This window comes from Manduca sexta, chromosome 17 (assembly GCF_014839805.1).
Source record: "Manduca sexta isolate Smith_Timp_Sample1 chromosome 17, JHU_Msex_v1.0, whole genome shotgun sequence".
Taxonomy (NCBI): Eukaryota; Metazoa; Arthropoda; class Insecta; order Lepidoptera; family Sphingidae; genus Manduca; species Manduca sexta.
The window spans coordinates 11,484,182-11,508,043 of NC_051131.1; the positions used below are offsets into that span (position 1 = coordinate 11,484,182).

At 34.7% G+C, this 23,862-nt stretch overlaps 2 protein-coding genes and 1 non-coding gene across 3 annotated transcripts in view; 2 read left to right on the forward strand and 1 right to left on the reverse strand.

The window, feature by feature from the left end:
• The first annotated feature begins 1,682 nt into the window (after positions 1–1,682).
• Positions 1,683–1,754, forward strand: Trnad-guc. Its single transcript has one exon. It is a non-coding gene; the product is annotated as a tRNA-Asp (tRNA).
• A 6,043-nt stretch (positions 1,755–7,797) lies between these two features.
• On the forward strand, positions 7,798–11,522 carry LOC115445278 (cilia- and flagella-associated protein 299). Its single transcript, XM_030171497.1, has 4 exons — positions 7,798–8,071; positions 8,456–8,633; positions 9,013–9,210; positions 11,327–11,522. Exons 1-4 carry the CDS (start codon positions 7,908–7,910, stop codon positions 11,495–11,497), a joined length of 711 nt encoding a protein of 236 aa, XP_030027357.1. The 5' UTR covers positions 7,798–7,907; the 3' UTR covers positions 11,498–11,522.
• Positions 11,519–23,862, reverse strand: part of LOC115445277 (nitric oxide synthase) — a 42,234-nt gene continuing 29,890 nt past the window's right edge. Inside the window, exons 8-22 of the mRNA XM_030171496.1 lie at positions 21,660–21,841; positions 20,492–20,606; positions 19,396–19,626; positions 18,765–18,869; positions 18,296–18,375; positions 18,110–18,213; positions 17,802–18,031; positions 17,382–17,627; positions 16,760–16,913; positions 16,298–16,467; positions 15,801–16,011; positions 15,316–15,403; positions 14,816–15,092; positions 14,296–14,487; positions 11,519–13,740 (exon numbers count right to left, since the gene is read on the reverse strand). Coding sequence (XP_030027356.1) covers positions 13,621–13,740; positions 14,296–14,487; positions 14,816–15,092; positions 15,316–15,403; positions 15,801–16,011; positions 16,298–16,467; positions 16,760–16,913; positions 17,382–17,627; positions 17,802–18,031; positions 18,110–18,213; positions 18,296–18,375; positions 18,765–18,869; positions 19,396–19,626; positions 20,492–20,606; positions 21,660–21,841 — 2,505 coding nt within the window. The 3' untranslated portion in view covers positions 11,519–13,620. The remainder of the gene's footprint in view (positions 13,741–14,295; positions 14,488–14,815; positions 15,093–15,315; positions 15,404–15,800; positions 16,012–16,297; positions 16,468–16,759; positions 16,914–17,381; positions 17,628–17,801; positions 18,032–18,109; positions 18,214–18,295; positions 18,376–18,764; positions 18,870–19,395; positions 19,627–20,491; positions 20,607–21,659; positions 21,842–23,862) is intronic.

Consider the following 23,862-nt stretch of genomic DNA (forward strand, 5'->3'; position numbering starts at 1 on the left):
AAAAAATGCGATTTTATTCCTTAATACTTTTGAACGTCAATTGTCAGCTACAGTTTTATTCCAAGGTTTGATTTTTTAAACATCATAAACAGTTATCAGGATAAAATACAACATCAACAAATCAAAACGACCGTTGTAGTGCAAATGAATTAGTTACATTGCCTCACTTTTATGTTGAAAGGTTGCGTTACATTGTTTTATGTTCAGTCGGAATATAATTAATTTTCTGGATAACATTTATTTTATAATTGAAGAACCTTTGCCGCCAAGTTAAATGTGCTACAATTTTATCCAGGTCTGATTAACCTTCAGTTAAACATCTTTGAAGAAGTATGCCGTTAAACTTTTAATTACCGTCAAACGCCGCCGCCACCTGCGCCCTGACACTCGCGAAACTTAATAATTAAACGTAATCCAACTAGTGCAGTTTGATATTTAACGTTAATAACTCTTAGAAGCGTTTTTACTAGCTTTTGCTCGCGACTTCGGTCGAGTAAATGTTCTCGTCTCAAAACGACTTACTGTGTAGTTTTTCGGAATACAAATAGCCTACACGCTACGTGATAAATCAGAACTAGGTTAATATGACAAAGATATAAACAGAAATATCCAAAAGTATTCACATTATTTTTGTTTTTTAATAGACAATTTATAAAAGGTAGGACGAGTCGTTATGCAAAAGTTAAAAGCAGTCTTACTTTTGAAATATTTTCCGGAAAACACCCAAAAACATAATCAATTAACATCCAAACTGAAGCGGTCTACGGTAAATAATGACTCGATTAATTAAATACAAGCCGGGATGTTGTGCAAACTATCTCGATGGCCATTTGTACCTCTTTATGTTATTGAATTTGTTGAATACTGACTTCCATCAACCATTTATTTACTTGATCATTTGATGTATCTTTTCAGAAAGAAGAACGAAAGATTAATTTGCACAATATACTGGCACGCACACAAACATGAAAAAGAGTATATTCTCATCTAAAAAGTCGCCAACGTACTTGATAACTTATCATCAGGAGAAACGTATTACCGTTAAGCCCCTACTAAAAAAAAATAAAGGTACAAAAAAAATATAGAGGGTTCGGGCACCGTGTATCCTTGATACTGCCGAAAAGTTTCCAGTTCAGCACAAATATAACGCATATCAGGCAAGGTATGCCTGGCGATGGTTTTCAACAGGAACCTTAACCTAGTGGTTTTAATGTTTTGGCCGATCCAAAAATTGCCAAAATGGCGGAGACGGCAAGTGACAAAAACATTGGACAAACCGAAATATATTTTTTTCAATAAGATATTGTATCTTAGTTTTAAAATGTGAGGTTAAGTGTCTTAATATTATTTAAAATAAAATAAAATAGTTTATTCATCACGTCGGCCAACAAAATTGCACTTATGATACGTCATACGTATATTTATAAAAATTATTATTATTTCTAAATAACACTTAAGATCACTTGTAAAACTAATTGATAAGGAATACAAAGCATAAGGTAAAACAAAAAGCGACCTCAAGTTGGCAGGTGGGAGAGAATTTAGTATAAAATTATATCATTGAAGATAATGCTACTCAATTGCCTTGTTTTAGATAGCGAATATCTTATCATAATCGATATTGCAAATTGCTATCGATAACTTGCAACAATACACTCAATAATTTTCCTCTTACTGCCAAGTCCTCGGTAGTATAGTGGTCAGTATCCCCGCCTGTCACGCGGGAGACCGGGGTTCGATTCCCCGCCGGGGAGGCTCCTTTTTACGTGTCCTAAGCTGATAAATGTTGCAGCCTATGTTTATCACAACGGAATGTAATCTCTTGAAGTGTTGAAACAAATTGTTTACAAAACCTCCACTTATAGTTTTTATGAAGATTTTATACTTTCAAAATACTTTAAGAATACTTTATAATACATTATGTGAAATATAAAGTAGATGATTTTTGGTTATGGTTTATAGTTACAGTGATTTTTTACCGAGTAGAGCGATATAAAAAAAATGCTACGTAGCTACGTACGTGTTGGGTGGATGCGGTAATAATACAATTTACCAATCTTCACTACTATACAAATCTTAAGAATTTGTTTGAACACACTGTTCCAGGAACAACTAATTTCTTATTCGTATTTTTTTTTCTTTAATACAAAGCTAAATCATTCTTGAGTGATATAGGGTACTTTTTATAGCGGTAAAATATAAAGTGAAACTTTGTGGATTTTTTTTTCACGTGGGCGGACCCGTGAGCAAAAGCTAGTAACTATGTATTTGCGCCATTGTCGTAGTTATATTAGGGTACGACTGCACTGCTGAGGTCTAGGGTTCGATCCCCAGATCAGGCAGTGATATTGGGTTTTTCTACTCAGTATCAGCCCGTAGTCTGGAATTTATCTCCGATATGGCGATAGGCTAGCTCCCTTTCACATCATGGGACGTAACAAACACAACGGAAAGTGGGTGCACGTGTTGCGTCTCTGCCAACCCTTTCGGACATAAAAGGCGTAAGTAGGTGTGTTAATATATAACATTCGATGGTTGAATTCCGACCGTTAGACGATCACTAGTTAATCATTATTTTGGGCGATTCTCCTCCGTTGAAGAAGAGTTCACTAAACAGATTAAATTAATTACTATTTAATTATAAATTGTCACTGCCCGGGACTCCAATCCGGAACCTTAACACGTAGTCATTACACCTACGAGACAACCACACCACTAATGGAATCTTTTCAAAAGAATTTCAAATAACAAACACACTATTGATTTCTCCTCTATTGATTCGCTCACACATTTTTGATTCGCTCCGTCTTTCAACCATCGAGGTAAAATAGGCCTTACTGACCCAGAACAGCAGAATAGTCATATATTCCGCGGGCAGTGAAGCAAAACTTGTGATAAAACATGCAGATTCGAATGCATCTGCCTGAAGAATTTCAATGCTTACAACATTGTGTAACGATGCGTCTAGAATACACGACAGGGAACGCTTTGTGCATACATTATATTTGTAATGGATATCTTATGGAAAATAAATAGGAATGAAAATACGATAACATGAGCTGAAGGTAATTATCCTTGACCAGCCCAACATAAAAAGTAAAGAGCCTTAGACGAATGAGTGAGAGAATGACGTCTGAATAACGAATAATCTAGAACATTCTATCCTTTAATTCAAATCTTTTTAATTCCTGTGATTACTACATGGCCATCAAAGGTGTCCTTCGGTTACAATTCCCATGATTGCAATAAGAAGGATATAACCCCTAATAATAGGGCCCCCTGACCTTAACTATTTTTAGCATATTAAATTTAAATAAAATATTGAACATTTGTATTTTATATTTATCTGTATATATTATGCAATTCAAAAGTTATATAAATTGGCATCCAGTGTCTCGTTACAAGTACAAAAGGCAACAAAACTTTGCTTATTTTCTCGTATAATGCAAGCCGGACTGCTGACTCGTGAGGAATGCAAATGTACCACGGAAATGTTATTAGTATTATTCAGATGTACTCTAGGTGTTTCTGTTTGAAAATTCGAATGAAGTAATTAAGGAATTCCCAAAGGAACACTGCAATAACAATCATAATGAGTTTAGGCGCGGCGCATATGCTGTTACGCTGCATTGAAATTGACGGCTGATTTTAGGAACTGACAATTATTTTTTATCACATCTAATCTGCATCTGCGCCTCCAATATTTTAACAAGATTAATGTAGGTAATATGTCATGTTTGATATCTCGTGATCATAACTACGGTGTACGAGACCGGACAAAATATGTTTTTCTAAAAAGACTTGCCCGAATTTGTATCCTTCTGAAGGATTTACGTCAGCTATGCAGTACTGTTAAATAACATAATATTGTGTCTGTAGCATGCATGCATTAACCCTAATTGCAAAGTTATACGATGTAAGTGTAATCATCATCAAAATTTAATAAACTTATAGGTAAGTTAACACCTTAGTTATCACCATAATAATTATTATCACCTTAATAATAATTATTTACTTTCCTGACCCAAGTTTTCGCAAGCATTAGTCACAGAAGAATACCACATACACTCACACACACAGAGAGAGAGAGAGAGTGACGCACGCACGCACAAACACGCACACTCACGTCTTTAATCTCCGAAGTGGTGGGAATAGGCGCAACTGGCAGACCCAGTATCCGCCGTGCCTATTCCGCCCCATGATGTGATAGGGGGCGAGCCTATCGCCATATCGGGCACAGATTCCAGACTCTGTGCTGATACTGAGTAGAAAAACCCATTATCGCTTTGCCTGACCCAGAGACAGATCCGGAGACCTCAGCACTGCAGTCGGACCATAATACAACTACGTTCCAAAATAACATAGACACCTTTAAGCAAATTTAACCAACCAATTCGGTAAGAATAATAAACATTGATTTTCCTGATCAAATTCGACTAAACAATCCTTTTGTCTATTTACATCGGAAAGTAAATTGGTTTCTCATACAGTCTTGGGTCTGCTTTTTTTGCTTTGAATCGCTTGAATACATATTGTATTGATTCGGAATTTCATAAAAAGTTTAGCATTTTGTGTTTGTTATCCAACTAAATATGTAGAGCTACTGTTAAGTATCAACAGTAAGTAAAATTTGTTCATTAATAGTTCATAATATTATGTCGTAGACTGACTGATATCTATATATTGTTATACAAGTACTTAACTTTTATATATAATTTTATTCCCGACGTTTCGACGGCTTTGCAGCGTTTATGGTCAGGAGGAAGGGAGGTTTGGTTTCAACAGGCCGGCATAATTGTGTCGACTGTCAAAGGGTTATCATCTCTCATCATTCCAAATTCTATTGAACCCCACTCTACTTACTATAAGGCACAGTGGGGCACTTTGTCGCCATAGTATAATAAAAGCAGGGGGAAGGCTGAACGGAACTAAAATTTTACATTAATCTACGAAAAAATCCGGTAAATAGTTAATATAAATTTAATATCTAACATTCGCGGGAACATAAGAAATCATTATAATATATAATAATAATATTATTATTACTGAATTATAAAAAGTATTATTGTTACAGCGGGGGAGTAGCTTGCTTTAAAAGGACAGTCCACTGACCTGATCTCACTGCGACACAGTCATATTAAAAGTTTTTATAGTTCTTGGATGCAGAAAAAAAATGTTTTATAAAAGTAGGTATTGTAAAGGTGTGACTACGAAGCTATTATTTTCTCTAAATAAGCTGAAGCTGGTAATAATAATATAGTTATTCATTGGCATGAAGAATTCTTTATGATTTTTTGCACTTTACAACATATTTCTACCATAGATTCATACATTCTCTATCACTTCCTAAGGTCTTATACACCTAATAAGTCCAAAATCACCAATTAAACTTGTCACCGAGAAAGTAATTGAAAATGGAGTAGCGAATTCGGCGCACCACACGAATACACGTCTAATTTATTTTAAAGACATGCCTGGCCCATATTTCTGGGGCCACTCGAACGCCACTCGAAAAAATTACCCGCGTACCATTAAGTTGGTACTTTTAAAGTGATTTGTGTAATTTGCCCTTAACAAATCTGTCGTGATGTAGACGTGATTTCTCATTTTGTTGAGTATACTCAAGTATACATTGCTAAGTAAACGTCGGTAAATTAGCGGTTCGACATGAGTACTATTAAAAGTTAAAGACAGTTATTTTGTTATTATTTTAAAATGTAGAAGTAATATTTAAAGGGTAAACACCAGTAGAAGGGAGGTGAAATTTCATATAGGACTCCGACAAAACATATAGGTACTAATATGTATAAATGCGGTTTGCAAATCGTGCTAAAAAAATCATGTGTGTATTCTTTGTGAATTTATCGTTCGCTTTAACTGTGAAGGAAAACATCGTGAGGAAACCTGCACATCTGAGAAGTTCTCTATAGGAATTTCGAAGGTGTGTGAAGTCTACCAATCCGCACTAGGCCAGCGTGGTGGACTAAGGCCTAATCCCTCTCAGTAGTAGAGGAGGCCCGTGCTCAGCAGTGGGCGAGTATATAATACAGGGCTGATATTATTATTATTATTATAAATCGTGCTAATGACCTTTGGGACGATACACTAACAAATTTGCAATTATTTTTTCTTTTATTTAGTTTTTCATTGTTATTTTTTCTATGTGTACTCGTGCTAGTGTCATATTTGTTTTGTTTTCATAATTTCCTTACTTTGTTTGTAATTTGTTTCATGTATTGTGCGAATAAGTTTTTGTATTTTAATGTTAATTAGTTTCTACATAAAAGGACACCAGCAGGAAACGGATTTATCCCGCTAACGGACTTTAATGCAAGCAAAACTGCGAGTAAAAGGTAGTATATTAAAAAGACCAGCCTCAAGCTTATACAAAAGAAAGATGTTACTGAATGCAAAGAATAAATACATCATAAGACGATTTTATTGATACGTAGACTCAAAGTATTTTCTCAGAAGCATGCTTTTGAAAGTGGGCTTACGTAATATCACTATTTTACTTTATATCAGTGGTATTAAATAGGATTCCTTGGTATAAAGGTTGGAGATCTTAATAATTTCTATTTGAATTTGTTTGAATATTGGCACAGATATAAAAAGGTAAAGCGTACAAATAATTTATCTTTGTTGCCCCAGATCATACAAGTGTGATTTATAAATGTCTCTTTTATTTAATAGTTATTTAACCAAGTAAGTTTGATGTATAAAAAATGGTGTTTGCTAATTCTGTTATAGGAAATCAATTAACAACCCTCAAAAGAAAACACTGTAACTATTTAAAAATTCGTTGATGGTCATGGAAATATATTATTTTCATCGTACTCTTTTCATACGCTTGCTCGTATGCCCACTATAAAAAGAGCAAGAGGCGAAAAGTGATTCTTTCAGCTTTTGTACTGATGTCTTTGTATTTTTAAAGTTAAGTATTGTAATTATTCTGGTTGTTTTACTATTTCTCCTGTTTCTCTAAAACCCATTTTGTCCACTCCTGATTATGCATTATGCTTGGAATTGTTGGAAGTTCACTCAACTAATACTATAAATCAAAAACTTCAGAAGGAAAGACAAAAGGTATACATTACCATATCAAAGTGGACGGAATCACAAAGGTAAAGCAACTTATTTATATTGCAGGTCTGAAACAAACACGTAATGGGCTCATCCTAAATCCCTCTTGATTTAGCAAAATATGTCTTGTCTTATACTTTATTAAGAGTTTTCCATTCTGCTTTTAGAAGCGTGTTATGCAATCCAAATTTAGTTTAACCATCTGCAATAATACCAAAACGTGTAAAGTTTACTTAACATTTTTGGATTTTGGATTCTCAAACTTTACTATGAACATTTATTTATAACGAGATATTGTTTGCGGCTTTACCTGCGTAAAAGGCCTTTCTCGATTAAAATTAATGCATTAACATCGTTTTCTTGTTATTTAGGTATTTGTGTTTTCTGCAACCATTTATAAATCTCGAGACACGTTGTTTCTGTTGTTAATTTTACTCATAGATTTAGAATTTTATCTATTAGATCTAGGTCTACAGTCTGGTTAAAAATGCCCCGTCTATAGAACCTAACGAATCAAATGAGATGCAGATCACTGTCCCGTTGGCCCACTCGAGCAGCACTTTACTTTGTCCTGTAACTTAATTTTAAGTTGCGACGTATTTGAGCCATAGGTCATTGCTCTTGTTCCTACTGGTATATATAAAACTTTATTAATAATGTTTTTTGAAAAGTAGGTTATTATGTCTGTAATAAAGAAAAAATATCTGCCACAAACGTCGCAGTTTGCGTCAAAACTACGTCAAAATGCACCCCACCAGATTTCCCACATATTTTCACGCTTCGATAGTTTACAAATGTTTTGTTTAGATTTATTTTAAGCTTCAATGGCTGAGAAGAAGAATGAATATCCTCCGAGTGTGGAGGCAGACAGACGCCTGCTCCCTTTCGAAACATGGGAAGACTACTTGGATTCCCTAATTGAGATTTCTGATCTAAGGAACTTGAGAAGTATCGCATCAGCTAGGACTGTTGCTGCGCTTGGTTACAGGTATTTTAGAATTAGGACCTTTACGCTCTTTATTGGTAAACGATTATATTCTTAATTGCCTGTTATGTTTCTGCAGAATTAAATTCATTATTTTATTGGTGTAAAGCCTTATTACGGGTAATGGAAACTACGATACAGAAGATTGTATGCTGTAGCCAAATATGATGTTTTCGATCAAAGTGATACTAACTAATTAGTTCCTCAATCATTTCAATAAATTTTTGTCAGTGATTTAATTTTGTTTTCAATGAACATAAATAAGTAATCTCCAGTGGGAAGTATAATAGACTAGCTAGAACGATTTCAATAATAGCAGAAGTCCAGCAGTGTGTTAGTACATAATATAACACAGAGAAGACATTAAAGAACTTTATACGATTTCAGAGCAAACGGTGACACACTATCAGAGAAAGATTTCTATGCTCGCCGTAGCGTGATATATGGGATTGTATATCCCACTTTAAAGCCTTACGTGCTGGTGAGCGAGGGTGCTGACGTCGAAGATCCTTTTAACAGAGAACTTGCTGTGAGGGAGCGAGCGAACCGAGTCGGCATATTGCAGGTAAAATGGTGAGGTGTGACAGTAAATAGCTTGTACTAAATTTCAGATGCTTTGTAATTGTCTTTTTTACTATTTGGTGACTGAGGGATATTTTTTTAAATAACGCTTGTCATTGCAAGGTTAAGGCTTCATTGCTACTATTATCCTTGGAATATAGTGATATTTTTGGATCATACCTCCCAAGTACATGGCATCTAACATAGTTATCAAAATGCGAGTGCATACACCTTCGCATGAAGAAGAAAGTGCTGATGCTATTTTATGCGAAACATGTATGATGTTTTTCGATTACTAAAAAAATATATTGGATACAGCAATATTAAGCATCCTCATACCTAAATATTGCTAGAAATATGTCTCATCCACCATTTTTCCCCAGTCTATCCTATTCATACGACACTTCACAAAGGGCGGTTTTGAAATATCCGGCTACATAGACTACGCACATCGGCTGATCACCGAGAACTGGACACCATTTTTCCGTTCAAACAAAATGCTTTGGCCTAGGGACTCGGACCTGGGATATTATCACTGGAGGCATGGCACTGTCAGGAGTAATATCAGCAGAAACTATAAGGTGAAGCAGTTTTCAATATCAGTATATTTTGTCTTTTAAACTTGGACTTTAAGTAGTGTACAGACAATTCAAATTATAAAACATCTTTATTAGTTGTAATGTCCATTGCTTTTTCTATAATCAAATGCTACCACTTCTAAGTATTATATACATTTTATAAACGAACAAATCATATCCACCAAAATTAATGTACAAGATCCTCTTGTATTCGATTTGTATCTAGAAATTTCGCTTCGACATAAACTAGTTAACACGACACAGGAAACCGTGTCAGCGCTATTGTTTTCCTAATAAAATATTCTCTATCCGAGTGAGAAAACATTTGTTCCCGACGTACAAATATTTTAATAAAAAAAAAAACGGGCAACGCAAGCCCGTCTCGGGCCGGCGATGTTATTCGGGAAACAATGTCGATATCCACTCAACTGCCGAGTTTCAAAATGCTTGCATAGTTTGTTGACAATCTTGAGGAAGTGTATGGTTCGTTATGCGTGGTATTTCTGCTATTTGTCGGAGGTCACACAATACTTTTGACCCTAATTCAATATCGGTCTAAATTAGGTAGGTTAAATTAAATATTTTATGAAAACTGGTAGGCGTTTCGCGTTGTAAATATATATGCATTAGGTACATAATAGATATTTTAATAGTATTCGGTTGTGTATGTAGGTTAATTTTAATAATAAATGGTAGGCCTTTCGCATTTTAAATTATTATAGGTGCATAATGTATTTAATAGATAAGTTAATAATATTCGGTTGCGTATATTGTTTTTAGTAAGTCGAATTTCGGCAGTTCGGTTCCTTTTACCGACACTCTGACACTTTCGATTTGTTGTAATTTCGTCCAAAAGACATACACAAAGCCAATTTCTGTGTATTTGCTCTACACATATTTTGGCTTTAACCTATCTGGTCCAGTAGTGTACAATTCACTGTATTATACATTTCTAATATTTTAGTGTATTTTAAGACAATTAAATCATGTAGTAGCTTATCCAGTAATCTGCCTTTATTTTAAATAGAGCAACACCAGAGATTCTTGCCCGAATATTTCTTCTGGTGAGAACTGCTTTCCGAACTGGTGGTTAGAGTTAATATTGACGGAATCTAAATAATATAAAACATTTTACGGATTCAAATAATTATTTTAATTTAATTTCACTATTATAACTAGAGAGACTTTCCCGCCCTCACACCCACCACTACAACTCCTGTAAGCCAGGATCAGCAGTGGCACGCATTTTATAACACCGAGCAGTGAAGCTCGGCGAGTCTCAGGGAAAACTAATATGTCATTATCCCGCAACGAAATTAATCAAATAGAAAGATAGGGAGGAGTTGGAAATATTAATTGTCCACTTCCCTCCAGAGCAATGCGGGTGACAAAATCATGATGTAGGGAGGCGATTTAACCTCAAGGATAGGAATAGGACGTTTACAACTAGATAAGCTAGTTATAAAGCACCACGGATAAAATTAAATGAAAGGGTCCTATCACATGAGCTGTTAGATTTGATTACAATAGGCATGACAAAAACGCCGGAAAGCACGGAAATAGGGTACCGGACTCATTTTTGTTCTTTACTATTATCAAATATTTACATAATATAAATTATAACACAGAAGGAATTATTAAAATCCGGTTAAAAATCAACAGGTTATAAGTCTTTGAATTTCGGTGGAAGGGGTAATTAACAAGAAACAGAAAAGAGACGAAATACCCACATGTGACGTCATCGGGAATTAAGACGCGTGCGGAAGAAAGAGATGAAGCGATATCCCCACATCGCGCCCACTTCTGCACATTACAATATTTTAAATATGAATTACTCGCTCATTTTTTAACCAATTTTTATGCAGTTTTCGCAGCAGTGCTCTATTTTTCGTATTATTAACCATAACATATAGAATAATGTACAAAATCAAGCATAGGCCGGTCCCCTATTCCGTCTAGTCTCAACAAGGTCCATGTAGTATACAACCCCAGATGTTATTTGCATACTGTATAACATGATGTTGCGCTCTTCATGCCAGAGACCACACTCCCAAAGTACGTGATGAGCAGATTGTTCAACCTCAACTATTATAACTAATAAAGGAACTGTATATTGCAGCCAGTAATGGATCCAGACAAAGGGCTGCTATTTCAAAACCGTCACGATCATAAAATAGTTTGCCCGGACCCGCAACAGGACCCTGGACAGAACACAACCAAGCAGAGAATCTACTCGCCAAAGTACACGCAGATTGAAATATACGATCATGTTGTCAGAAGGAAAAGCTGAAAGTAAAATAAAAGAGACAAATAATTATTGTGTTTTATTAAATTTCTTAGATAATTCAAATGTCGTGGAGGACTTAAACAATATAGTAATACTGGTTGGAAGTTATATCGAGGGCTTCATAACAAATAAAAGTGTTTGTGGGAGCGACAAAGATATGAAAAAAAATATGCTTTTTACTAATATCGTAAATGTGAAAGATTGTGAGGTTTGGACGTGGGGCGGCACTATTAACATACAGCGCCATCTAATCACATCACTAGGACTACAAAATATAATAGATAATTAGAACACCTAACTGCTCATCTGTCAATGATATTGACAATTAGGAAATAACTCCCAATGTTAACAACAGATGGCACTAGTCAATACTAAGTTGATAGCAACATTAACGCGACGCGCAATATATATACCACCTCCGAATAGAAACCGTAGGCCGCGGCCGGGCCGATCAATCGAAATATCTCTGACTGGAAATCTTCCTCTTCCAAGGAGCAACGCAATCAACTGTTCCTCTACAGTGGCGCCCATATACTTCGCTATATCTACATATTTGGATGCTTGTTAGAACTAAACACAGAAACCTAAACTGATTTAGATGGAATTTAGCGTAAGGGCAAACCATGTGCTAGATTAACACGTAGGCTTTTTTCCCGGTAATTTGCTTAAATGGAAAATAATGGATTTTAAATAGTGGTATAGATGGCGTAAATGGTGGTAAAAATGGCTATTTTGTAGCAGAAAAGACTGTTCACGCGGGCGAAGTCGAAAGTAATACGATGTTAATTGTATAAGGCTATAATTTGGTACACCCATCTTTCTAAACATAACATATTTGATATACAATCAATTAGTTTTGCTATTGTCACATTTCTGTCGCTCCTCCAAAACCGATGTTTTGTCCATACACTTCTTTGTTATGAAATCCTCGATACATGATTTATTAATAAATAATTGTGGTATACTTGACGCAAGCTGCTTGAATTTATGCAAACAAATTTAAATAATGTATCAATAAAAAATATAAACTAATAGCCTTAACAATTAAACTTAGGTAGAATTAAAATACTTAGATTAGTTTAGATAATATTCTCATGTATCTATATTAATAAAAATGACGTTTATAATATTGTTCTCAAGGTTCAAAATGGTTTTGAACCTTATAATTAACATACATTATACTTAAATATTAAGCCATTGGTCGCATATAATATTATTTAACTTCTAAATAATAACTGCTCTGAGTTTTCGTAGATTAATCTCTGGATGAACTACGAATCAAAGACAATCTTCATCATAAATGTATTTAGGCAATTATTTTGTGATGCTTTTAGTTATAAATAATCAAGTATTACATACTAATCGAATCGATGAAAATATTTCAAAATTAACGCACAATATAAATTTTTTATGTAATTACTTTGTTACTTTACTTTACTTTGTCTTTGTTTTAGTTAGGCATGTAAATTCCTAACCAAAAGTTCTGTTCTTTTAACTTAAGGGTGTAGACTAAGCTATTAAATGCGTATAATTAAGATTATAGTACTATAATTTAAATACAATTATAATAAAATTAGTGAAATAATGCAATAATTTTATTATTTTAACGGTATCATATTATATCTCTATAACACGGCAGTCGGCCAAATAATTTAGTCTTATAGCCTTGCGTCGATGCTTGGTATGCCAAAACTTTTTAAATGTATATATGTTCATACTATCATGTAGAAAATAGCACAAAAACTTGTTATTACTGATTCATAAATAAAATTACACGACTTACAGACGATAAGTGATTAGAACTGTTATAATTAGGTGTATTTTATTGTGTTGGGCTGATTTTCACAGATCAAATAAGTATTAGGACAGTAAAATTTACATTTTGACAGGCGTTATATAATTAATTATTTCCAAATTAATGTACCTTATAATGTGGTCATTACGGTTTATATTTAATGAACGATTGAAGTATTACCAATTATCTAGATGCTTATATTACAACACAACGCTTCTATCATTTGAAGACTTATTCAGTAAGCAAATATCTAGATTAATTAAATGGCTTGTGATAAAATTTTCTTCAGTTAATATTATCAGTCCTTGTTATATTATTTAAACGAAATGCTTCAAGCTTGCGATTGCAAAGACTCTTGTCGTGTCCGTTTCGCGAATTCCCTAGATGCACTGTGGACCTCTGCAGTACGCAGGGTGATGCCAAAGATGTCTTCGTGATATCTATTTTCATCCTGAAAATTGATTTTGTGTTTTATTTTTTACGTAATTAAGTTCATAATGGACAATGGATAAAGGCTTATTCATTTTGTCATAAACACAACTAATATAACATTCAATCAGTACTTTTTTAAGAAATATAAGGAAAAGATAGCGAGTGTATTTAACAGACTTAAGATAACAGTTAAAATGAATAGCTTCATTACAGTTCCCAGATTTGGCATCTTTTCAAGTAGTATTTGAATTTAGAACGTTTGAATATATTATGCATTAATATGCATAATATATTTTTAATGATTCTAGTAAATAGATATGTATTTAAGAATGGTTTTAAATGCGATGATTATTTCTACAAATTAAAATGCATAATTTTTTTCCCTACTTTCACGGCAGGCGACCTGACGGCCCACTTAATGGTAAGTGGTCCGCAGTAGACCAATAAATACCCTTTAATCCTACTTGGAAATATAACGCCATAGTATTCTTCAGTGCCATCTAGTAATGATCCAATAAGGATATAGTGAAATTTTTAATTCATGTTACTCTAATTGAAATTTTTAAACTCTCACCATTAAACTGAAAATAAATTCTTCAACTTCCTGCTCAGTCATTTTTGCGTGTTTTTTAATGATGAATTTTAGTTTTTGTTGGACTTCCTCCGCCATTTTGCAATCTCCGCAAACGTAGAAATGTCCTTCTTCGTCTAACAACATCCTTGTTACTTCGGCTCCTTCTTCTTCTAGAAGAGCTTGCACGTGTTTCTGTTTGAAAACATCAAGTTTAATTTAGAATTATATAATCAAATGACCCTCCGATTCTTTAAATATCTGAATATTCAAATCAGCCATTCTGATATAATTAGATGCAAAAATATCTAAGGCAAAAGATAAAGATCTTACGAATACATTTACATTGTTATTGTATTTTGCATAATATTGTATCCATTTATTCTCGATAAGATCAAAAATCATAACTAATCATGTTCAATCTAAACAAAATGGATTCCAATGATTTTGATTCAGTCATTACTATATCTACTATTTAATCCATTACTGACGACTTTATTACAATAGCCATAAAGATTATTACCTTCTCAATTCCCTTTTCCCTTGAAAGCGCCAATCTAGTCTTAGTAAGAACGCCTTCATTCACAGCTGCCTCTTTCTCGTCTTTATATAAATCCATGCCACTGTGTCGGCATCCGAAGAACAACCACATATGACCAGCTTTCTTATTGTTTGGCACCAGGTTTTTCATCTGGTGCCGTCTATGATGCCAGAACCCTCGGAACGGAGCGACTCCTGAACCAGGTCCGACTAGGATAAGCGGTGCTGACACGTCTTTAGGCATGTGGAAGCTTGGTGCACTGTAATAGCACATCGAGTTAGGGCTGATTCCAATAAACTATCTCAACTAACGCATTAACGGTAAAAATCAACCAATTAAAATAAATCATCGAAAACAATGCAAACTCTGTTATGATTGGTCCATTATACCTATAGAACTAAAAGTAACGGTTAAGATTGTTAATTGGGATCGGCTATTAGTGTTCAGTGGCAGACATTAAGAAAGAAAAAATAACTACATACCGTCTAATAAACACGAAAACTTCGTCATCTGGTTTGAGGCTTTGTAGGTACGTAGAGCATACTCCGTAATGTGTGGGGCCTTTTCCATCTGAAAGTGTATTTCATTAATATACCTCGTCTTAGAAACGTTATGGTTACTTATAATAATTTTATATTATAAGTAACCATAACGTTTCTAATATATATGGTTACTTATAATATTTATATAAAAATGTAATAGATGCTGCTTGCTGTAGGATAAGTTAAAATCCTTGTATAATATCTATATCCTAATTATATATCTATGTGTCCCAAAAATAGTTATACGGAACAGATATATAAATTATACATATTAATTGTATCATGCATTTACAATACCTCTTAAAATAATAAATCGAATTTAGAACAAGCAAATTCGAAATCCAAATTATCACGCGCAATAAGTTCAAAGCACGAAAATTATTGAAATTACCAAAATCAATCAAATATAGCATCTACAAACTCACTCTGTGTGTTGTACACGACTATAGCGACGGTGACATGGATTCTCTCCGGATGTGCGACTGGTGAGGACGATATTGAATAGAACCTCGGCTGTAAGGGCGGTAGTAGCGCGGCCAACAGAGACGCCTGCGGTTTGCACGAAGGAAATTGCGCGAGCACTTCAGCTAAATTTGGATAATGAAAATGCCTCCAGTCATCGTACTTGTTGGAATCCTGCAAATGCGTTAGGTTATAGTTTTGTTTCAAATGCTATGTTCCGAATTTGTTTTTAGAATTGTTTCGAATCTTTCCATGGCTTTTGAAATTATTTGATGTTCAAGTTCGTCTTTAATATTTAAACATTCCAATATTTTTGACTTTTAAAATAATGTGAACGTTTAGCGTAAACTAATTTATTTTACTAGTTAGTAGTTATCCTTAGACCTTTGTTATTATCAGAATATTTAGGTTCTGTAATAGCAGTATTCAAGTAGAAAATGTGGACTGTCAAAATCTTTACCGTGGCCAATTCTAGAAGTTTCTCAGCGTCTTGTTGATCGGTGCACGAATTGGCGAGATATTTGAGAACAGTCGTCGACGGCGGTGTTGTTATATCCAGGAAACGAGTGAATATTTCTCGTACTGTCACAGCTGGGATTCTTTCGTGTCGTTCCCATGTCTTAACTGCGCCTGGGGGAACGAAAACATATTTAAAATTGTTTCTCTGCAGTATTTTTTGTCCCATTACACGTATGTGATTTTAATCAAATCAAAATCTATGAGAATTCTGTTATATGAAGCTAATAATCATAATTAAATCAATCTTGTACTCAATTGACGTAATTTACGAAGAATATTTTTTGATTTCACTCGATCTTGTTTAAAATGTATTTGCCCGAATACTCCATAGAAAAGTGTTTCAGGTTACTAAACATTTTAAAAGATTTCATTTAAATAATTTAATTAAAACTTATTAACTCACCAGTAGGCGTGAGAGTTTCCTTCATGACCTGCAATTGCACTTGTTTATCGTAATTGTCATCATCCTTCGTCCGGCTCAGTACAGCGTCAACAATCTCCTTGCGATTGCACGCCATCACGCCCACGTGGTCACCTGGGTCGTACTTGAATTCACTCTGAGAAACATACGTTTATAAATTATAAAACAAAGTCCCCAAAAACTCTGTATATGATTAATTGTCTCAAAATGTACTGGTCAGATTTTTGTAACGGTTTTGGCTATACTAAAATATAGTGCAATTCTCCAGGAAGGTTTAGATTAAACATTTCGGTTTCATGTAATTTGACTAAAATAAAACGATTACTGTTGAAGAGGTCGCGTGGCAAAAATCGTGGGTCGGGAGATACTCGAAATAATCTTTATGACACACTGATTTCCACGCGGGTGAACTAGTATATTTATAAAATGGACTTACAGCCTGATGACTATTTTCATTCCGTTAAGGCTGGTATTGCACCAAATGTATTTCCAGAATTGTGAATTATAATCGGTAAAGGTTATTACTGACTAACACGAGGTGACCTACTTTCTATTTTTTTGATCTAGATTCTAGGTCAACAAAATTAATATAAATTTTACTTACTTGTGGTTCCATATCAACGAATATGGTTGCTCGATCGACGGAATAATCACCCAAATGCTTGTTCTCTTTAACTTTACAAACGATAAGTTGTTTTCTAAACCCTGCTTCCAAGGCTGTTTTGAGGGTCGGGTTTGTAGTCGGTTTACCAAATCGTACGGTTTCTTCTGTTAATGGAACAGTGCCTAATGCTTTCTTTGCATCTTTAACCATGTCGTTTTCATCCAAGCAGAACGTCTCACAGGCCACCTTGAAAAAAATTCCTTATGAATATTGTGTAATAAACCTACGAGACCAACAATTAAATGTCCTGGTAGCAAAAGAAGTCTATGGCATTTGATTTTATGATATAAATTAGAAGACGATAGAAATCTTCCATTAAATTTAAAGGATAATAAATGTAATTTGACAATATTCATTTACATGGAAGATATTCGACGACCAAGTCCTAAATTGTTGCTCCTGTCCATACAATTCATCGCCGCATGCTAATTCCAAAATCCTTTCGCCTCCCAAATCACCCAGTACTTTGTCGACTGTCTTTCCAAAATTGCAGAATTTTGGATAAGCACTAGACCCTAAAGCGAAGACCGCAAAACAGACGTTGCTTAGAGGTCCTATTTGTTCTGCTGTTGATGTTCCAGCTATACTGCCTGGAAATGAAAAAATATTATTAATGATTGTCTTAAATAAAAAAATAAATAATTTAATTAAATTAAAAATTTCATTACTTTTGTTTGACTCCAGTCTCGTTAACTGTCTCTTATATTCAAAACTTGGTGTCATCATACTATTAGTTCTCATCAGGGACTTCGGAGTTTGTGTCTTGAAATTTCTGAAATATAGTATTTTGTTACTAAATACGTTATCATTAGGTTTAATTTTCATTATGCGAAATATTAATATATTATATTTACCCTGAACCTAAATCACCCGTCTGGTCTCCTTGATTTTTAGACTCGTTGTATAACATTTGGAACAGATGTTCAGTAAAGTCCTGCGGATAAAATATTTGTGAATAAATTTCGATATTCAAGGTGAAAGCTTTATCAGATTTGAACTAAGATGGAGTAAAAATATAAAATTAAAAATACATTTATGATGATGATAAAAAATACCAGTCATGCACATAGAAGCCCTAGAAGTCATAAGATAAACATAATATATGACATTATAGTATTGTTAGTCATCAAAATCGAAATACTAATCTACGGCTCTATTGCACGTTAACACAAAACAAATATAAGTAATATATTTTCTAGAATAAAATATTTGTCCCCGTTCCATTGAATTTCCGTGAGATAGAATTCGTCCACTAGTATCAGAACCAACGCTCGCCACTTGAATCAATTTGAATATTGTATAAAAATTTAACTTTTCACTTACAACTCCGTTTGCAGGGGGTTCTCCGTTCCCGAAGGTAGATGTAACAATCAAAAGCAATGTCTCGTGCTCTATAGAGAACATGTCGTATTCAGACATGCAATGGACCTGTAAATAATTGTATTTTTATGATGGTTTTGCAAGTGGAATAAACGTTAGCATTATATTATTGAATGTCACAGAGTAGGTACATGGCGAAGATATTATAGAGGCTTTCTATCATAAATAAGTTACGAAGCGTTTATTGCTACCCTTTTTTTTCAAAAAAGCTTATATTACATGGTTGTCTTACAGAAAGACTTGACTTAAATAATCGTTTAATTTAATTATTTACCGCCATTGCATAACCACTACACCTTATTTCACTCTCGTATTGATAAGTTACGTCTCCAACAATAGGCTTAAAAGGTTATATTAGGTTATTGTTGAAAAATCCTGCTGCATTATATACAAAAACCTTTTTAAATATTTAAGCACGGAAACTTAAGTTCAGTAGTCTACGATATCCAAAGATTTAAAGTTTTACAGTGTCACGGAAGAGATTACAACTCCATTTAATCTAATTTCCTTTAAGCATTTTTCCAAAGACTAATCTACCTAACTCAACTTGACTTCTGAGAATTTTCGACCGTACCTGAGCATTAAATGCGTGGCCGAAAATGGTTCCTAGCTCTTTGGCATACTGTTCAGATTTGCCTGTCTCCGTGGCGTAGAGAATAGTCGCCTTGATGCGCTTAGAGAGGGCTCGTCCGAAGAGTTTGGAAGTGAACTTAACAGCGCGGGCTATCTGTTTGAAATGGTATTTTCTGGTCACCGCTTTAGTGCCGTCGGACTTCGTCCACTGATGTGTCTTCCACGCGGGCTCCTGAAATAAATTTACTTACAAAATTACGGTTCGTAAAAGAGGTTTCCTCTGAAAATTCTACAATAATATTAATAAAATAAAGTCCTATTTACAACGCAATTAGCATGTAACATAATAAACACGATCATTAGTCATTTATCCTCAGGTTTGCCAATTATTCGGGCTTGATTACGGACCACGGCGGGGTTATTCCAAACGCAACCTGACACTGGCCCTACCCTCGGATTCCTTAATAAACTGAGAGCCCTTTATTAAACCCTTCGGCCTATTCATAAAACCATATTGTTACGATAAAGGACAGCTGTGAAGTTATCCATATTTTATAATCAATACCGGGTTTTGTATTTGCAAATGTGAATTTGGCGAATTAAAATTTAGAATTGTAATAGGTATTTGTAAACTTCAAGATACATTTATATAAAAAAAAAATCGGATTTTATCGTTTTTTATATTATGTACCGACGATGTATCAATGTTTCGAAACTTTGCAGGCTTCATGCTTACGGGGCAGACTTCTAGATACACTTAAAATACGATGTACGTTTTTTTTTAATATGTGTGCGACAAAATTACCGTATTGCACCGATGGTATGTTAAGTTGGCTCAAGATAGGTTAGGAGAAGTGTTGAGATTACCTCTCGCCAGTCGACACAATAATGTCGGCCTAATTGTGTCGAATGGCCGAGCCCTGCTGGAGTTCTCCAAATAAATTTACAACTAGAGGTTAAATTGTAAGATATAAGAAAAATTTTCTTCGAATTGCAAACCTTTCATTATCTTATAAATTCTCTAGCATTCAACCAGAGTTGGTCCGACGAGTTGGTGCAAACAGTTTCACTTGCATACAATTACTTTATTCACGTACCTGATAATCATAGGATGGTCTTATGTAATACAACGCCATTTCTTGGTGGAACACTGATGTTAAGGAAGACGACATCGGTGGAACAATCCATATCCAATCGGCCGGACAGCCACCCCTCAAGAAGAAAAAACACGAAATAAATATGTAAAGTTAAACACAATAGTAGCTGAACGTATTAAAACTCTTTTTTCTGTTTTTTTTTTGTCTAAAGTAAGATAAACTCTTTCAAGTTTATATTAGTGAAGAATTTATATACATACATATATACATAACATCACGCATTTTATCCCCGAAGGGGTATGCAGAGGCGCAACTAGGGCACCCACTTTTCGCCAAGTATGTTCCGTCCCATGATGTGATAGGGGGCGAGCCTATCGCCATATCGGGCACAAATTCCAGACTCCGGGCTGATACTGAGCAAAAAAACCCAAATATCACTTTGCCCGACCCGGGATTCGAACCCAGGACCTCAGAGCGCTATTGTACCGGACGTGCAATACAACTACGCCACCGAGGCAGTCAAATATAAGTATTTTATATAAGTATTTTACATTGGTGTTTTACTATTACGGTAGATTAGGCAACCATCGCTTAAGCGCAAATTTTTTCTATGACAATTTTCCCAATGTCTCCTCTACATAATCTAAGAACTCTTTGGTGGCAAGCCAATAATGATTTTACATATTTTTTTTATTTATTATAAATATTGTACGCAGTACGAATACCTGGATCGTAGATAACTGATTAGCTGCAGTATGATCTGCGCTACCACTATTCGTGACTATCACTAATTATCTTAAACATGGCGATAAAAACGAATCGTGAGAATATTTAAGGTCATTGAATTATAATCTGCCATTGCTTAGACATTTAAAAGGTCTTATTATAGGTATTTTTGATCCTGTTAATGTAAATTGAGACTTTAATTTGCGTATTACAAGGTCCATTGTTATTGAAATAATTTTGATAATAATATCGTAAATATTTCCATGGCTTAGAGCCGCGCATATATGGCGGAGTGCACCGCTGAGAATTTTATATTGTCAAAATATTTATTATCATCATTGGAATAATAAATTGCATTACATTGTTGTGTTAATTGATTTTGACTATTGTAATATAATTGTAATAGTGAAGTTAACTTATGAAATAGATGTAAAAGACTCACCTGCTTTTATTCTCATTGTCAAGATGCTTGAGGAACTGTTCCGAGGCGGAATGATGGTCTACGATGGAGACATTATCTCTAAGATAACTGTGGAGTACCGCTATATTCACCTCCACTAGCGCTTTGTCTTTCCACAGTGAAACGAAGGAGTTCGTGTCCAAACCCATCTGCCTTGCTACGTTCTAGAAAAAAAAGAATTCTATCAATATTGGTTTAAGAATTATTCTTGTAATATTTTATACAGATTGATATGATGAGCCAGTAGCCTGAAGATAAACGCTAAGTCTTAAATCAAAATGACGCTTAGACTTTTGAACGCACGGTCATTTTGAATCAAATAAAATGTGTAACATAAAATAAGTAAAATTGAGTTAGTACATAGCACACGCTTTTTATGGAATATCGCTTCAATTGGGAAAAAGCCTGAAAAGCATTACCCACTTCAAAAGTCCCAAAAACAATGTACTATGCCAGTGGTATGTATATAAAAAATTGATTATTCCCGTGGGAGCAAATTACAGGACTAAAAATAGCTTATATATTAATCCAGAACATGTTCTACCCATGTGGCAGATCTGTTCAGTTGTTACTGTGTTTACTTCTAATAAACATACAAACAACCAAATATTTTCACACAATTATTTATTATTTATCCAAATAGTTCAACCGTTAAATTCCCCCATAGATATTAACGTCCTCCATAAACAGCCAGCAAATCGTCTATAATATTGAGCAAGTTGTTAGCCGACACATTTTTCGTACACAGAGACGTACGAGGAGACTAAACCACCATTTCCCTGAAGGTTCTACTGCATTGATTCCCAAAGTGGTCTAGGTGGACCCTCTGGGGTCCATGGCAGACTAGACGGGGGTCTACGTTAGTGTGACCAAAAATGTAGGTTCACAATTCGTAAGCGGGGCTCCACGAAAATTTATCTGGTTTTGATAGTACTAAAATGTTGCCTTAACTTCGCCTATCACTATAGGCAGATCATATTTAAGAAGCTTAGAGACTGTTACATGTAAAAACTTGCATATTCTGAGGAATATGGTAGAAATTTTGCTGCATGAGGTCCACCGGAATCAACAAAATTTTAAAAATGGTTTATGAGAAAAAAGTTTGATAACCTCTATTCTACAGCGAATGGTCAATAATCCCGAGCAAAACTCTTGAGTTAGAAAAACCTCTGAAAGTGTGTACAGATAAGATATTCTTGATCATTTCAACGCCAAATGATGCAATTTTTATAGTGCTCATAAAAAAACGTTATTTATAATGCAAGCATTTAATGAACCCATTTCCTTCTCGCGTCCGCCCACTTTGTCCCCGGAGGCGCATAATCCGATGAACCGGATATTTTTTCTTATAATAACTACCTGCTGAACTAATGCTCGCTTAAAATTATTAACAAGAATATTTGATTGATGATGTGTAAATTGGGTTTTCGAGGCGGATATAGATCTAAGTAGATTAACATTATATTAAATGTATGTAGCATTCCTTTTGCTGGTGGTAGGATATATTTTATATCCGCCCGGATAGCGACTACCGTACACAAGGTGTTAAAACCATAGTGGCCCATGTAAGTGTGTCGCGTTCCGGGATCGGCCTGTGTATATCCGGTTCCAACAGGCCGGCATAATTTTGTCGACTGCCAGGGGGTAATCATCTGTCGTCAGTCAACATTCTATTGGACCCCACTCCACTTACCATCAGTTTCAGCAAGGTCATTTTCTAAGCATTTATAAAAAAAATCGCACGTTTATTTAAATTTGTATCATACCAAAATATGTAGAGCCAAACATTTCCAAAGCCTGCTTACAAAATTCCTTTATACTGTCGGAATCAACCATTTCATAATGAATATTGTATCACAACTGCGACGCTAAGAAACCCATGCTTTTTGATTAAAACAATATTTGTATCCAAGATTGGAACAAGTGTTTGTCAACATAAAACAGGCCCGCGGTGATTGACAAATATTTGCGACACTAGATGACTTGGATCAAGATGTGCGCGTCAATTGCTGTGAGCAATTACTACAGGGTCATGCGGTTATTACTTCTTTGTACATCAATATTGTTATACTATGCTAGATTAGGATTTGTGTTGTTTTCATTTTGGAATGCGTGTTTAAATTAATGTAAATAAGATGTTAGATTTTATGTAATCTTATTTTTAGTTGGCTCCATGATCTTTGAG

What these genes read in the sequence shown, in the direction of transcription:
- LOC115445278 (XM_030171497.1), top strand. Translation starts at nt 7,908, where the DNA reads ATGGCTGAGAAGAAGAATGAATATCCTCCGAGTGTGGAGGCAGACAGA. An exon ending in GTTGCTGCGCTTGGTTACAG is followed by an intron (nt 8,072 to 8,455) that starts GTATTTTAGAAT and finishes ATACGATTTCAG; the next exon opens with AGCAAACGGTGACACACTAT. An exon ending in ATATCAGCAGAAACTATAAG is followed by an intron (nt 9,211 to 11,326) that starts GTGAAGCAGTTT and finishes TGTATATTGCAG; the next exon opens with CCAGTAATGGATCCAGACAA.